Source organism: Pelodiscus sinensis, chromosome 1, assembly GCF_052426305.1.
Source record: "Pelodiscus sinensis isolate ZL-2025 chromosome 1, ASM5242630v1, whole genome shotgun sequence".
NCBI classification, from domain to species: Eukaryota; Metazoa; Chordata; order Testudines; family Trionychidae; genus Pelodiscus; species Pelodiscus sinensis.
The window spans coordinates 94,015,114-94,031,752 of NC_143052.1; the positions used below are offsets into that span (position 1 = coordinate 94,015,114).

The following is a 16,639-nucleotide window of genomic DNA, read 5'->3' on the forward strand; positions in this document are numbered from 1 at the left end:
CCAACCCTGCCCTGCATTCACCTGGCTTGTGTGTGGAGCCTGCAGAGGAAGGGGAAGTCCTGGCAAATCCATCCTGAACTCTCACCAGCCAGCTGTCCTTATGCCTTGAGAGCAAGGGAGTAACTCATGAGATTGTGCACACTCCTTAAAAGGAAAACTTACCCCAGGCAAGTTGAAAGGAGGCTGTTCAGGAAGGCCTGCATGGTCCTCGCTTGGCTATTTATGTAGCTACTACCATATGAGGACCCCATGAGCATTGCTTCAGAAAGTTCCCTGCACAACCCATTGGCTCTTGTTTCCTTTGCTCCATCATTGTACCCTGCCTGTCTCCACTGCAGCACCTCCCTAGTCCAGCACTGCATCCTTGTCCTGTCACTGCACCCCCACTGCAATGCCCAACTCTATCACTGCACCCTTGTCCTGTCACTCCATCCTCACTGCAATGCTCTCTTCCAGCCCTGCACCCTTGTCCTGTCACTTCACCCCCACTGCTCTCCTCCCGCACTCCATTTGTGTCCTGTCACTGCACCCCCACTGCAATGATCTCCTCCAGCCCTGCATCCTTTGTACAAGTCCCTGCTACCCCCGTCTGCATCCTATCCCTGCATCCCCTGCTCTGTCACCACACCCTATCTCCCCACTTCACCACTGCCCCCTTTGCCTCTCCCCCCACTCCAGAACAGCATTGTGTGCTCACGCTCCAGCTTTGGAAAGCTCCTTGGTGTTGTTGCCTTGGCTGCTCCATCCTGATGAGCCAAGAGACAAATGTTAAGAGCTTCCCTGCTACAGAGGCAAGTGCGGAGGGGAAGCTGTAAGGGATCTTTGGGCAGGCTTCCAGCCACCTCTTTGTGCTGATCTGAGGGATTATTGGGGTATTCTGGCCCAGGCATGCAGGCTACTCCTTCCCATTGGCTGAGAAAGCTTCTTAAAAATGGAGAGGTGGTTTCTGCTAGATCAGCACCTCTGATGCTTTGCCAACTTTAAAACATAAGCAGCTGCTGACCCACATCCACTGTGTAAACACCTTGAGGCTTAGGCTGCAAGCTGCACTGCACCCATGGGCTCCCAGGGGTGAGGACTTGGGGGGTGTCTTTGCAGCAGCTGGAGAGCACTGCCTGACCCCACCGGCAGCCAGTGGTTCAGGAGAAGTCAGGAAGCAGGGCAGGATTTTCCGCAATCCAAGTTGAAGGGGCGACGTTGCTCTCCAGGACAAGGAAGCCGGCATCTGCCATGGAGCTAACCCCAAAAGACACCATCTAAGTTAACACACCCCTCCAGGTGCCAAGAAGTGCCACGCAGACCGGCCCCTGGAAATCAAAGGGCGAACAGGCCGCTACCGACCATCCTGCAAGGTTTGTATCCAGATGCACTTTGCACAGTGATTCGTCTGGCAGGTTAGTGGTGTGTGCGGGATGTTCTCCGGGTTGTCACTCAGATTAATGCTGGTCTTGGGGCATAGCTTGTTAATAGGTTCGCCTGTGCCTGGGCAAGTTAATTTCATTCTCTTCTGGATGCTGTCTCCACGCACCCTCTCTCCCTCTGTGATGTGGATCCACTGCTCTTGAAGGTGGTGAGGGTTAAGTCCTGGCGTAGGGACTCTAGAGGAAAATGCTGGCTCTAGTGTGTGGCTCCTATTGACTCCTGGCGTGCCCGAGCTGCGGATCCCATTCTGATCAGAGGCTGGGTGTGTGACCGCTCCCTAGTGGGGAGATCCTGCTGTGCGCGGAGGATGATTCACAGTGCTAGCCCTTGGGGGTGTTACCCACTCTGCACTCAGAGACTGAGGGTGCGATTCTCATCATTAGTGCGCTGCCTGGGCACGTTGGTTCCCTGACACTGGTGGCGAATCTCACCTTGGTGTAATTGAGGTGTCAGCACTGAGCTGCAAAGGTGACAGGTGCTATGGAGAAACCTGAGGATCCATGTGTGCTGTGCTGGGTGTTAGCTTTCGGGAGGAGTCTCTGCCAACCATCCTTCTACAGTAGTGTCTGTTCACTGGGATTGTTTCTTAACAGCCAGGCAAACCTCTCCAGCACTGGAGAAAATAGTAGTGAGCGGTGGTGTGCAAGGACCAGACACAGTGTACGTCAGTGCATACAACCCACATAGCAAGGATCAGATCAGCCACCTGTATACCTTATCTGGTGCCAGTGGTCCTTATCCAAGACTGATCTGGGGTATCTTTGTCCCAGGAAAGCACACCTGCTTTAGTGCAATAGTAACTTGCTTACCAGTACGCTAGAGGGCTTTTTGGGAGGCGTGGAGAGTGGGGTATCACTAAACCAACCTGCCATGGTGCAGCCGTTTGAAATAATCATTTGAAGCTGTGAAAGCTTAGCACTGTTGGTAGCTGGCTGCAGAAACTGGGTTTACTGTAAACCCAGACGGTGAATACCTAGCGTGGAAATGGGTTTCTACCAGCCAGTTCCTGCTGCTGTCCCTCATTCCTTTGCACTGAGTCAGGGATACGTGGTTGTAAGGCTCTGATTTGCTTCATTTTGGCAGGATAGTCTAGATCAGTGGTTCCCAACCCAGTGGTTCTGTAGGGGGTCCACGCTGAGCCTCTCGCAGCCAGCACATCCTTCCACCGCATTGCTTCCCCAGAGGGCTGAGGGACACGGCTCAGGAAGCAGCGTGGGCCGAGGGATGTGCAGGGCTGCAGGCACAGCTCTATCGTTTGGGGAGGGTCAGTAAAATGTTAATAGATTGAAAAGGGGTCTGTATGATCAAGAAGGTTGGGAACCATTGGTCTAGATTAGTGGTGGGCAACCTGCGGCCCATCAGGGCTCTATGTGTGGCCCACGCGAGGCTTTGTTTACCACCACCCAGGCACGGGACTGTCAGATTCCCCTGGTTCCCATCCGCATAGGTATTTTCCTACTGACAGTACTAAAGTGTCATGCGCGTAAAGCAAGGGCACGTGAATTGAGGAGCTAGCTGCCCCCTCATACACCCCAATCCCAAGCCCCCTCCCCAAACCTAGCGCCCCCTCCTGCACCCAAACCCCTTAACTCCAGCCCCACCTCAGTGCCTTCACCCTCAGCCAGAGCCCTTAAACACCCAACCCGCTGTCCCAGCTTGAAACCCACAGTCCCAGACCAATCCTAGAGCTTGCCCCTCTAGCTGGAGTCCTCACACTCCTTCTTCCCAATCCTCTGCCCCAGCCCTGAGCTCTTTCACACACTCAGAACCCCTTGGCCCCACTCCCACCACATTCATTTTGTTATGTGCACCAATATGAAGATAGCGCGTCGCACATCACATCCACGGTGCACGTAAGAAAATTCATTCCTCTCAGGGATGGAAAAATTAGAGGGAACACAGCTCCTGACCCAAAAGGGAGTTGTGTGTGTGGGGGGAATCATGCAATTATTTTAGGGGGTGAGTCACGGTATTGCCACCCTTACTTCTATGCTGATTTCAAAGCTGGGCAGCCAGAGAATAATACCATGTCATGCCACCCTTACTGCTGCCGTCAGAGCATGGCAGCTGGACAGTGTGGGCAGCTGACTGAAGGCACCTGGGGTCACTCACTAGCCCTGCTTCTACCTGGGCTAGTAGATACAGATACAGAGCCAGGGTGGCTGGACAGTGGCAGCTGCTGACTGAGGACCCAGCTCTGAATGCTGCAGCACAGAAGTAAGCGTGGCAATACCATCCCATGCCATCCTTTGTTCTGCGGCAGCGGCTTTGCCTTCTGAGCTGAGCTCCTAGCCAGCAGCTGCTGCTCTCCAGCTTCTTAGCACACTACAACTTTCAACCCCCACACTACAACTTTCGGGGTCAGGACTCCTACAATTACTTCACGGTGCATCTTTAGATTTAAATAGCTGAAATAATGAAATGTATTATTTTTAAAATCCTAAGTCTGTGAAATTGACCAAAACAGACCACAAATTTGGTAGGGCCTTACTTATAGCCAAAGCATAGAGCGTGTTTCTCCAGCAACAGGGGGAAGCTATGTGGCAAAGAGAGAGGCTATGTCCTCTCCATGCTGATGCTTTGCGCTCACGGGGTCCACCACGTTCAGCATTGGGAAGGGCCTGACGGGTGCCTTGGCACAGGCTGCAGAAGTGAGGAAAAACAAACCTAGATTGGCCAATTGGAGCAAAATTCTTGGCCAGCTTAAGGCTCCCGACAGAAATTCACAAGACACCCCCCCCCCCAGCCCCCTGCCTTTGTTCTGGCCCTGCCATATGAGTACGGAGCCCTAATCTCTCTGGCACGCAGATACCCTGCAGCTCCAGCTTGCACTAGAAAGAAGGGGTGTGTGGCGGAGAGGGGGGCGGACTGTCTGCAGCATGCTTGGGGGAGAGCGAGTGGTGTTATATAAAGTGTCCAGTAGGGGAGCAGCTAGAGGCCCCAGCCCAAACCAGAGCCCTGCTGGGCTAAGCAGTGCGCAAACTCCGCGGGAGAGGGAGTCCTTGAAGAGCCTGCAGGCTAACTAGAGCCGGCAGATGAAACGTGAGAGGGGAACCGGGCCCAGCGAGGTGACGTGACTTGCCCAAAGTCTCCTTGCAGGTCAGTGGCAAAGAGCTTGGGACTAGAGCCCAGGTCTCCTCCTCTTGTGCCCTAGCCACTAGCCCTCACTGCAGCTCCAAGGGGACAGAGGTGAGCGGAGGTGGGAGCAGATACTGGCACAAGGGAACCTGGCCACGTCAGCAGGTAGTGGTGGAATTCTGGGGGGAAGGATGGTGATGCCATGTGATACATGTGCCCCGTGTGTTCTCTTCCTGCAGCTCGCTCTCCCCCTGGTCCCGGTCCCTGCTTGGCATTGGGCCCCTCCCCCAATTTAGGAAATGGGGAGGTCTGACCCAGAGGAGATCCCGCCGCCAGCTTCGGTGAAGCCCCCAGATGGTGGCTGGGGCTGGATAGTGCTGCTGGGCTGCTTTGTGATCACCGGCTTCTCCTATGCCTTCCCTAAGGCAGTGAGTGTCTACTTCAAGGAGCTGATGCGTGACTTCCATGTGGGCTACAGCGACACAGCCTGGATCTCGTCCATCATGCTGGCCATGCTGTATGGTACCGGTGAGCATGGCCGCATGAGTCCCAACCCCCTTCCAGCCCTCCTCCAGCCCCTGCCTCAGCCCTCCCACACTCCAACACATGCATGGCACAGAGCTGCCTTCTCCTTTGGGCCTTTAGTCTTCTCTTTATGCGTCCCAGCCCTCCTCTCCACGCAAATCGAATGGGAGAAGGGGCAGGAAACCTCTGTCCCCAGCACCCCTCCCAGCAGCGGGATGAACATGCTGCATTGCTGGTTTTTGCCCATACACCTCAGGTATCCCCTGTGTCTCCACTGGTACCCTGGAGATCAATACCTGCTCCTCAGTTCTCTTTCTTGGTCTCCACGGGGCAAGGGGGGGGAGAGAGGGGAAGGCTCATCCCTTTTGCGCCCCTTTCTGAAGCAGAGTGTAGCTGTCCCCATGTTACACTCACGGAGACTCTTCTTGCTGAGGAAAGAGGGAATCGGAGCCAGGTTTCCCTTGGGGCAGTGTGGAACTGGGGCTGATGGGGAGGGAGGGAGTGGAGAAGTCGCTCTCTCTGTCCTGACTGTTGTAACTCCTTGTTTCCTCTGCCTGATCTGCTTCTATTCAGGGCCTGTGAGCAGCATCATGGTGAACCAATTTGGGTGCCGGCCTGTGATGCTTGTCGGAGGACTCCTGGCATCTGCTGGTATGATCCTAGCCTCTTTCACCACCAACATTATTGAGCTGTACCTGACGGCTGGCATGTTGACAGGTGAGAGCCCTACTGCGGGTGTGGGGGGTGCTGCACCTGTCATATCCAGTGAGCTTGAGCATAGGGGTGAGAGGATGAGACAGAAGGGACACAGATGATGTCTAACCAGCATGACTGGAGATGTTTGACTATGTGAGGGCAGAGAGAGAAAGGGTGATGGAGAGGCCCTGTCTGTGCTTTCACTGGATCTGTGTGAGCAAGACACATGAGTTCAGGCAGGCACACTGCTTCCAGAGTTGAGGGAGACAAGGAATAGGAGGGAGAGACAGGAGTTGTGGGACTGATGGAGAAATAAAGGGGTCTAGGTCCATGGAAGGGTTCTAAGCCATAGGGAAGAGAAGTGGAGACTGAGCGAGAAATGCACAGCTTCGTGGTGTGGTTTGTTTCTCCTCCGGAGGACCAGAGTGTTTTCTCCTTACTGGGCATGTGCTCAGGGAGCTGAGGTGACATTTTGTGGCGATGGCACTTGAGGCTGGAGGAGGGCAAGAGGAGGAGGCTGAGCTGTGGACTCCTTCCTGCCTCCAACTGGAGGTGCATAGATGGAATCAGAGCTGGCCCAGGAACCCCAGTGTCCAGGACCCCAGTTCTCTGGCTGACAAAGGCTGAGAGCGTTGTGCACACGACCAGCTCAGCACTCAGGGGCTGGCGGGAGAAACCCCTCAAGTTTGGTGCATCAAGTGAGTTAGCAAGATTGGATGCGCTAGAAAGGGAACTTCACACAGCCTTCTTCACACACAAGCAAAGTCATAGTGGGGTGGGAGGGAAACCACTGAGACACCGAGGGGGAGTGTGGGATGAGACACACACCAGGAAGAAGAACCCACGTAATAGAAAACATCCCGCTGGTCCATTAGCATTTTCTCCTCTGGATGCAGTCTGACAAGGGAACAGCCTGAGGTGGGCGTAGGGGGAGAATCACAGTGGGACTTACAAAGAGTTTAAAGGATAATAGCACAAGTGAAGTGATGGTGGAGAAGTCCTCAGCCAGGCACTCAAGGTAAGGCCCACCCGTGAGAACTGGGTAGCCAAAGGTGGCTGACAGTAGGCAGGTCCCAGGACAATATAAGCTCTCTGGCCCCCAGTCCTACCTCTGCCTGTGTGCGCCATACAGTACATCATGTGTGAGAGGACTTGGGAAGAGGAAGTGAACCACGCGACTGGGTCTTTGGGCGAGGTGTGTGCACACAGCGTCCGAGAGGTTTGTCTTTGTTGCGCATTGTCCCCATTGGTGTCTCACCCATTACTCTCTCCGTCTCCTCCCTGCACACAGGCCTCGGTATGGCTCTGAACTTCCAGCCCTCCCTGATCATGCTGGGCACCTACTTTGACAAACGTCGACCTCTGGCCAATGGGCTTGCTGCAGCTGGGAGCCCTGTCTTCCTGTCAGCCCTCTCTCCACTGGGGCAGGTCTTGCTGGAGAAGTTTGGCTGGCGAGGAGGGTTCCTCATCATGGGAGGGTTGCTGCTCAATTGCTGCACCTGCGGAGCCGTCATGAGACCCCTCGAGGCTGGCATGAAGCGGAAGATGGAGAGAGTTCAGGACAAATATGAAGCCAAGGAGATGCTGCCCATTGGGGACAAAGCAGAGGAAGCCATAAGCACCACTGATGGAGCCAAGTCAAAGAAAACCAAAAAGAAGCAGCCCCGGAAAGGGAAGAAGCTCTTGGATTTTTCTATCTTTTCCAACCGGGGGTTTGTCATTTACTCCATTGCTAAGTTCATCCTGGTCCTGGGCCTCTTTGTGCCTCCTATTTTGCTGGTCAACTATGCCAAAGACATAGGCGTGCCAGACACAGAAGCTGCCTTCCTGCTGTCCATCATTGGCTTCATCGACATCTTTGCTCGCCCATCATGTGGAATGCTGGCTGGGACAAAGTGGATGCGTCCCCATATAGCCTACTTATTCAGCTTTGCTATGCTCTTCAATGGCCTGACAGACATCTTCAGTGCCAGGGCTAACAATTACACGGCCCTGGTCATCTTCTGCGTCTTCTTTGGCATCTCCTACGGCATGGTAGGCGCACTTCAGTTTGAGGTGCTCATGGCCATTGTTGGATCCCAGAAGTTCTCCAGTGCCATTGGGCTAGTCCTACTCATCGAAGCATGTGCTGTGCTCATTGGACCACCCTCTGCAGGTATGTATGTGTTCTAGCGAGCAGTCAGCACCCAGCTGCCCTCTCCGTCTGACACTGGGACTCTTGACCAACAGGATAACACCAGTGGCTAGGTTCTTGCCTCCAGACATTTTAGCTGCACGTTTCTAACTCTCATTTGTGATTGGTGGAATGGTATCCGTAATCATCCAATGGCATCCTCACTATCAGGGTAGGATGGCTTCAGCACCTGGCATCTGTAGGGTCCATGGGGCTGCACCTCTTTAATTCCTTGAGGGAGAGGACATGTAAGCAGATTACTGAAGAACCGAAAAGAGTTGAACAGGTCAACTCCTATTTTTAGAAAGGAATGATTTTTCACAAAGTATACTTTAGCAGTAAAATACTGAGCTCATTTTTCATTTCAATTGTCCCTATACAAAAAGATGATCTGAAATGAAGAATGTGAGTCCAACCCAATGCACAACAAACCTGGCCCAACCAGTGTCCTGAGACTCTTTTTCGAGAGAGACTCTTTCTAGCTTTGCCCATAAAACATTAGGGCTGTGTCTAGACTAGCAAGTTTTTCCGCAAAAGCAGCTGCTTTTGCAGAAAAACTTTTCAGCTGTCTACACTGGCTGCTTGAATTTCCGCAAAGCACTGACTTCCTACTGTCTGAAATCAGTGCTTCTTGCGGAAATACTCTGCTGCTCCCGTTCGGGCAAAAGTCCTTTTTGCGCAAAGCTTTTGCGCAAAAGGGCCAGTGTAGACAGCTCAGATTTGTTTTGCGCAAAAAAGCCCCAATCGCGAAAATGGTGATCGGGGCTTTTTTGCGGAAAAGTGCGTCTAGGTTGGCATGGACGCTTTTCCGCAAAAAGTGCTTTTGCGGAAAAGTGTCCGTGCCAATCTAGACACGCTTTTCTGAAAATGCTTTTAACGGAAAACTTTTCCGTTAAAAGCATTTGTGGAAAATCATGCCAGTCTTGACGTAGCCTAGTAGTTATGAGTAGGGATGTGAGTGGTTAACCAGTTAACTGGATAATTGATGGTCCGGCTGGACTGGAACAGCTCCCTGCTCACCCACAATGTGGGGCAGTGGGCCTGGCCTGGCCAAAGCAGCCCCCACCCACCGCGGAGGGCTGCTGCTGCCTGGCTGGGCGACCCACCTGCCCCTGCTTAAGTGGTTAATTGATGAAACATAACATTTAACTTGCGTAGTTCAGAAGAGAAGATTATGGTGGTGGTGGTGCTGATGGTGGTGTCGTTGTTAAAACCCGGCAAATACTGCAAAAAGCTTTTGTGAACATTTATGTGACAAAAACCAGTAGATTCTCATTGGTATTCACAGCCCTTGTGCTTTGTGGCTGTGCATATTTATGACTGTGACTATTTTTGTTAGCAGAAAGCACAAGTCTCATGAATGTCCGCAGCGAGCATCATGCACTGCACCATCTCAAAATCGTTGGTTTTTTAAAGAAATGATTCCAAGTCTGTCATTCAATAAGGGAGGGGGGTGGGAGTGCTGGACTAATGTGTTGGAATAATGAGGGTGTCTTCTCTGTCTGACACTAGGACTCTTGACCAACAGGGTAACACGAGTGGCAGGCCCGTACGCAGGAATTTCTGGGGAGAGGGGTGCGAGCTGTGGGAGGGACTGGTGGCTGCCCTGCCCCCATGGCCCAGCCCTGCCCCGCCCCTGCAGCCCAGCCCCACCCCCTGCCTCACTTCTGGAGGAGGAAGGGAGGAAACAGCCCCAGGCCAGCCAGAGCAAAGGGGAAGGAGGCTGGGGCAGTGTGACGCCTATGCTTTCCCCTAGCTGGCCAGAGCACGGGGCGGGAGGGTGGGGCGGACCATGAAGGACCATGGGGGAGTGCATTTGCACCCTTTGCATCCCCCCACCGCACCTGCGTATGGGCGTGAGTGGTTAGGTCCTCACCTCCAGACCTTTCAGCTATGCATTTCTAACCCTCATTTTTGAGTGGTGGAGCCAGGCTCAGGATGTGCCAGAACAGCACTCCTGCATTTTTGTTGCCTGGAGGACACCATTTTATTTTCAAAATGGTACCCTCTGCACAGCTTGACTTCTCACGCACCGTGCATGAGAGTTCTTGCTGGTGGGGCTGTTCCAGTAGTACCAGAAATGCTAGGGGTCCGGGACACTTAGGACTCATCTACACTACGGCAGGAAGTCAACTGAAGCTATGCCACGTCAGCTGCAAGAATAAGATAGCTGGTGTTGATGTACTTTACGTCAAGTTACCGTGGGCTCTACACCGTGGAAGGAAACTCTCCTGTCGACTTCCCTGAGGCTATGTCTACACTCACAGCTCCTTGCACAAGTACGGCCGTTCTTGCGCAAGAATCTGCAGAGCGTCCACAGAACTCGCCTGCTCTTGCACAAGGAAATTTACAGTACGGTGCGGTAAGAGAGGGCTCCTTACGCAAGAGTTATGCTCTTTTTTTATCAGGTGTAAGCCCTCTTGTGCAGGAGCTCTTGCGCAAGATGGCAGTGTGGACGCTGGGCAGGGATTTCTTGCGCAAGAAAGCCCTATGGCTAAAATGGCCGTCGGAGCTTTCTTGCTCAAGAGAGCATCCACACTGCCAAGGAAGCTCTTGCGCAAAAGCACAGCTGGCACATGGCAGTGTGGATGATTTTCTTGCGCAAGACTTCTTGCAGAAGAACCCTTGCACAAGATGCTGCCAGTGTAGACATAGCCTTACTGTTTTCACCCAGGGTAGAGTAACAGGTTGACAAGAGAGTAATTTAGCAGGTCTTCACTAGAACTGTTAAACTGACTGCCAATACATGGATCTCAGAGAGTGGATCCAGGCTGTAGGGTAGATGTAGCCTTAGTAAGATGCCATAGGGGTCATTTGGGAACCATGGCACTACAGCTTCTGAAAGCAAATGATTGCAGCAAGGGAGGTTTAGGGTTAGCCATTAGGAAAACCTTTTCTCAGTGTCATTAAAAACTAGATCAGATTACCTAGATTGTGGCATCTCTCACATTGAAGAGGTTTTTTTTTAAGAATAGGTTAGAGAAACCTGTCAGGGATGGGCTAAATAATACTCAGTCCTGTCTCAGAGTAGGGGACAGGACTAGAAACTCTCCTGCTGTGAGTGGCAGATATCCAAAGCAGGGAAAAACGAAGCTGCCTCAAACAGCCTTGTATGATCAGCCCCTGGCCTCTTCTTATTTCCCAGCAGTGCTTTGCTGCCGGGCCGGGGGCTTGTTCCCCATGGCTGGGGCCCAAGGCTGGGGCTAGCGGGGATGTTTGGTGCTGGAGGATACACCCTGCTGAAGTGCCAGCTGCTTGGCCCTGTAATTGCAAGGCTGGGGAGAGCACACTGCCTGGCAAGCTGGCGGGTAGGGGGGGGCATGCCGCCTGCCTGGTGCTCTGGGGGGTCAGGAGGCTGGTGGCTTCATGATGGGAGGCTTCTTGGCTTTGGCAGGAGGGGTGAGCCCTCGGGCAGGGGCTAGCCTCCCAAGCCCTGGGTTCACCCACTGCCCATGCCTCTTGTGGTTCCTTCCATGCATCTATTGTATCTCTGATTGTAGAGCGGAAAGGACCAGACCTGGCCCTTCTTCTCTGAGCCAAAAAGGAAGAAGCTTAGTTCCCAGGGCCGTGCAGGAGGATGCTGACCCACTGCAGGGAGATTGCTGAGAGAGAGAATGATTCATGGGGCTTAGTAAAGGAGCTCTGGTGGCAGGGGAAGGGGACAGTAGCTCAGCATTGCTGGTGGGCCTGTCAGTATCCAGCGCTTGATCACACGACAGCCAAAAATGCATAGGCTGGAGAAACAGGCCATTATTGTGTATTGTGTGCAGCTCGGGAAGGCGTGTGGGCGAAATGGCAATAGAAGGGGAAGAGAAGGGGGAGAGCATGGGGAGATCTGAGCTGCCTCGCGAGGGAGAGATGCTTTGTCTCCTCTCCACTTATGCACAGAGTTTAAGGGTAGAGGGGACAGGTCTAGCCTGACCTGTACTACACAGGCCACAGAGCTCAACCAGTTACCCCTGCCCTGAGCGCAGGAATGCATGGCTTAGTCAAACACATCACAGGCGGGATTCAAAGAGGATCGAGATTATTTGGGCAAGTCAATACGTCATGGTGGAAAGGGAATGAGTGTGCTGCAGCAAAGGAGCTGGGACCATCATTGTACAGTGAGAGTGGTTTATTTGTAACACAGGACAACCAGGGAGTAGCTGTCACAATAACTTTGGCTGTATAGAACTGTGACTAAGCTTGTGTGTTCAGCCTACGCCACGCAGAACATGGTGCCTGACAGCTGTAGGGGCCTGATGGTGGGGGAAACTTGAATCTGTTGGTAAATGCCGTGGGTCTGACTCAAGGGAGCAGAAACTGAGTGCAGGCCTGGCCTTAGGGCAAGGTGAGCAAGGCGGTTGCCTTGGGCCCCGCGTGTTTAGCGCCCCGCGCCCGCCCACCTGGCTGCTCGCTCGCTGCCCTGGCTGGGAACCACCCAGACTTGCGGTGCAGCCAACCACAACATGCCACAAACTCTTTGGCCAGGCCCGAGTGGGAAGAAATAAGGGGTTTAACTGTGTCCCTTTGCTTGGCATAACCCTACTTAGGCATATCCTGCTTAGTCTGCAGGGTGGAGGGGATGACAGGGCTTGCTGCAGGATAAGATTTGTCCCCAGTATTCCCTGTTGTCTCAGCCTGTCGTCAGCTATAGGGTCCCACCACACGCACTGGACAATCCTGACTTTCACAGAGTTCTCCCATGAGTCCTATCCCCTGGGGCAGTTCAAAAAGCTCCTAATGGTGGTTTTCAGGCAGCATTGCATGCAAGCCCCATTGCTTCGTCTGAGTCGTCATACCATGGTGTTGAGAAGTGGGACTGGAGCGTGGTGTCGGACCACATTTGCACCATGGCCCAGTGACTTAACCCATACAGAACAAAGGGAAATTCATAGCTACAAGCAGTGCCACAGACTCGCCTCTTGGATCACATCCCTGCTGCTTTTCTCAGCCAACACAGACTGGCTTTCTCATGTAGATGGGCCAGGGCTTTGTCAAGTATAATGCTGAATATCCCAGTGAATAAGGCTTCAGTCTTTTTCCTTAGGAAATTATCCCCCAGCTGAAGAGAGCTCATTGAGGGACTGATCTCCACTACTTCCATATCACTGGAAAAGAGTCGGCGACTAACCCTAATTATTTCTCTTTTGACTATCAGGACGCTTGGTGGATGCATTCAAGAACTACGCCGTCATCTTCTACATGGCTGGTTCAGAGGTTGTTGTCTCTTCCCTCTTCCTGGGCATGGCCACCTTCTGCTGCCTGAATCAGGGGAAAAAACCACCCCAGCCAGAAAAGACCCCTTCGGCCGGGGGTGGCAGTGACACCGAAGAGGCAGAGTCAGATGTGCAGGAAGTGGAAGATCATGCCGGTGACAACCACCACCTGTCCCACAGCACCAGTACTGCTGTCATCATCGACAGCGATGCGGCGAACCATGTAGCAGAGGATCGTAGTGCCGATGGGGTCGAGCAGCCTGCGGGTGAGGGGGCAATGCCAGCCCCAGGGGAAGGCGACTCTGGCCAGACAGTGGAGAGAGAGAGTTTTTAGCAAGCAAAAAGCCAGGAGGAAGAGACAATGCTAGACTGTGTGTCTGGCCTGGTCTGGAGACAAGTCTATGGGGGAGGGAATATGGGTCGGAGGGGGCGACTGTACAGGGGAAGAAGTTGTGTGGGAAGAGCTGCAAGGAACAAGCGCCAGATTCCAAGACTAGCAGAATTTGTATATATAGGCATGTATGTGTCTTTGTACTGGTATACTGCAAATACACTGATGTGTTCAGCCCAGGCACAAAGGGACTGAAAACCATCCTCCTCTACAAACTGTGTCTGGGGGAAAAAGGCAGCAGAGGCAGCCAACATATGTTCATTTTCCTTTGGCCCTGACACACTAAAACAGAATTAGGGGCACTTCATGACCACATCTGCTACCAAGCACTCAGCCATCAATGCCTCTCCTAATCTGCCTCTGCTAGCTGGACAGACCCAGCTTCATAGAGCACAGAAGGGTAGACGAGGCCACTATGAACTTGCCTGTACTAAAAGGATACAGGGTGATTAGGCTCTCATGGGGTAGGGACATAGCCAGAGAGTAGCTGCAGCGATGGCCATGCTTCTGGTGAATAATCTCTCTGACCTTGCCTCCTGCCATAGCCCTTGCTCAGAGAATGTATTGTCCAAGAAGGGGAAGGCCATGCCTAGCAGTGATGCAGCAGGACTTTGGTTTGACCCCAGCTCCAAATTATCTGATACCAAAAGCAACTGGGTTGTCATGCTTCATGGGCAAGGAGGGGGGACCAGGAAGAAAAGCTCCAGTTAAAGGCACAAGGCAAGGAAACACAGGCATGGGAAATAAGGGTGTGGGTGGGTTCGTGGGTGGAGGGGGAAGGGGAGTGATGCAGCATTCCAAGTTTTGCAGCTGGTATTTCCACCACTGGCTCCATGCCACAGGGCCCTGCTGCTACCTAGGGTCCCGGCCCCTCACCCACGGGCTCTGCTGCTGGCCCCTTGCTCAGGGGATTTGCTGCTAGTCTCAGGGTCCTAGCAGTCATCCCCTTGTTCAGGGTTTCAGCCATAAGCCCTGCTGCCACTTGGGGTCCCAGTGGCTGGCCCTTGGTCTCCTCTCTTGCTTTGCAGTTGCCCTCAGCAATAGCCCAAGCTTGTGGGTGTGGACAGGGATTGGGGGGGAATCACAGCTCAGCACCCCCAACCTAAAAGTGGTTCCAGCATCGCTGTAAGGACCAAAGTAAATGCCATTAGGTAACAGCTACCCTCACACTGAGTCTTACAGGCAGGAATACTACTGGGTCCCTTTCCCCACAGGCTGAAGCTGCAAGGAGAGAGCAGATGACATGCAAAGGGGAGCAAGGCTGAGCAGGGAGAGTTTCTTTTCAGGGCCCAAGTAAAAACATGTCCTGTCTTGAGGGATAAGCCAAGCGGCAGCCATGCTACAAAAGGGTTTGGGATGTGTGTGTGTTTTTTTTTAACTAAAAGAAAACCCCTTATGTAAAGGAATCAATGTTTAGGCAGACGAACAAGCAGCAGGCGCAATGAATGAGAGTGTTTGAGCAAGTAGTAAATCAGGCTTAAGAGGTGGATTTCTGGATTCTAAGAGAACAACCTTCCCTCGCATGCTTAAACCACAATTAATCAGCTTTAGCACTGGGTCTACTATGACACTCCTAGCCAAAGCCCTTCCTTCCAGTTTCCTGAATTACTTCACCTCAAACACCCCACAGCAGCACCTCAAGGGACCTATTACACCACCAAGGGATCAGAAGCCAGGGGGCTGTACAGCAGGGATTGCAAGAGCTGCAGAAAGAAGGGGCATGTCACTTCAGATCAGCAGCTCAAATATGAATGAGGGGGCTAGTGATGGGGGGGGGGGAATAGGGCAGCTTGTTGTATGGGCAACTTATGGCAGCCCTCAGGCTATTCTAACTTCCAGAAGCAGACTGGTTTCCCCCATCAGTGAGACGCCAGGGGCTATCAGGCTACTAGAGCACCACCTTTGCTGCTCTCCCTTCCAAATTACACTGAACACAGCCTATTGTAGCTTAGGACTGGCCTGCGCTCCATACTGCGTCTCCCGCAGAATTTTCGTACATACGTTTTCCCCCTCCAATACCTTATTGTGGATGCTCTTGTCCAACTCCTATACAAACAGCGACCATCTGGACTCCAGCCCCCCTCAGCAGGACAAAGCGGGAGGAGCGCTTGTTAAAAGAAGAGTTGGTGCCATCACATTGCACTATAACTGGAGTTTCACCTGCCCCTCCTCCATGCACCTCTCAAGCACTGGCGCCCCACACTTCCTCCCCCTCCTTCCCAGCACTTTCGGAGCACCGTGAAGCTGCTGATTTGGGCTCTGTCCCTCCTCCTCCCCAGCCCTCCCAGAGCTGGAACACTGCAAGTCAGCTGGCTGTGGCTGTTCGAACACTGGGAGGGCGGGACAGAGCGCAAATCAGCAGATTCATGGCACTCAGCATGCCAGGAGGGAGAGGAAGGAAGTGCAGGGCCCCAGTGCCCCAGTGCACAAGAGGTGTGAGGGAAGGCGGCAGCAAGCGGGTGTATGGGCAGCAGGTGGAACCCCAGTGGGCAACAGGTTGCCCACCACTGCTCATGCAGCCCATTGAGACAAAGGCAGGTGACTCGTGTGGCTCACTCCCTAGTCTTGGTTGCCCATCGCATTCCCCCAGGATGCCCTCTGATCTCTGCCATTCGAGGAATGCTTCAGGCCCAGATTTATCATATTCTACAGGGACATGTTTGCCCTCTAAGCCAAACCACAGCGCACCTGGGAACCTAGGACACCCCTATGTCAATAGCCTTATCTAGCATGCACATCACACTTTAATTTGCAAAGCAAGTTGCAGCGCTGGCTGTCATATTTCCATTCCAGGCGTTACTATCCACTTTAAGACAAAAGGAATGCAGCTTAGGCACACCTTTCATGTCCCTCGCTGCATCCAAAACAGACAGATGTGGAGTTTACAGATCACGAAAAAGGAAAATAGAAATGTTCTGTTTTTCTTTATTAGAGGCATCCATTAGTGTCTTAAAAGTCCATTCAAGTCATCCAGAGGAGCCTAGCCCCAGCTAGCCTTGTGGCACCCATGGAGAAGACGACAGCAGACGCCAGAAACAAATAGAAAACATATAAATCATAAATTAAGGCCCTTCATCACCTCTCTCACTTGCAACTGGTACATGCCCTCCTTAAGGAGTGGGGAGAAGTTAGAACCTTCATTCGCCACCAGCT

General features: G+C 52.9%; 1 protein-coding gene across 1 annotated transcript; it reads left to right on the plus strand.

Annotated features, from left to right (window-relative positions):
- The first annotated feature begins 863 nt into the window (after positions 1-863).
- Positions 864-13,816, plus strand: SLC16A8 (solute carrier family 16 member 8). Its single transcript, XM_006118941.5, has 5 exons — positions 864-1,352; positions 4,740-5,028; positions 5,599-5,742; positions 7,013-7,876; positions 13,038-13,816. Exons 2-5 carry the CDS (start codon positions 4,800-4,802, stop codon positions 13,427-13,429), a joined length of 1,629 nt encoding a protein of 542 aa, XP_006119003.3. The 5' UTR covers positions 864-1,352; positions 4,740-4,799; the 3' UTR covers positions 13,430-13,816.
- Positions 13,817-16,639: the final 2,823 nt, after the last annotated feature.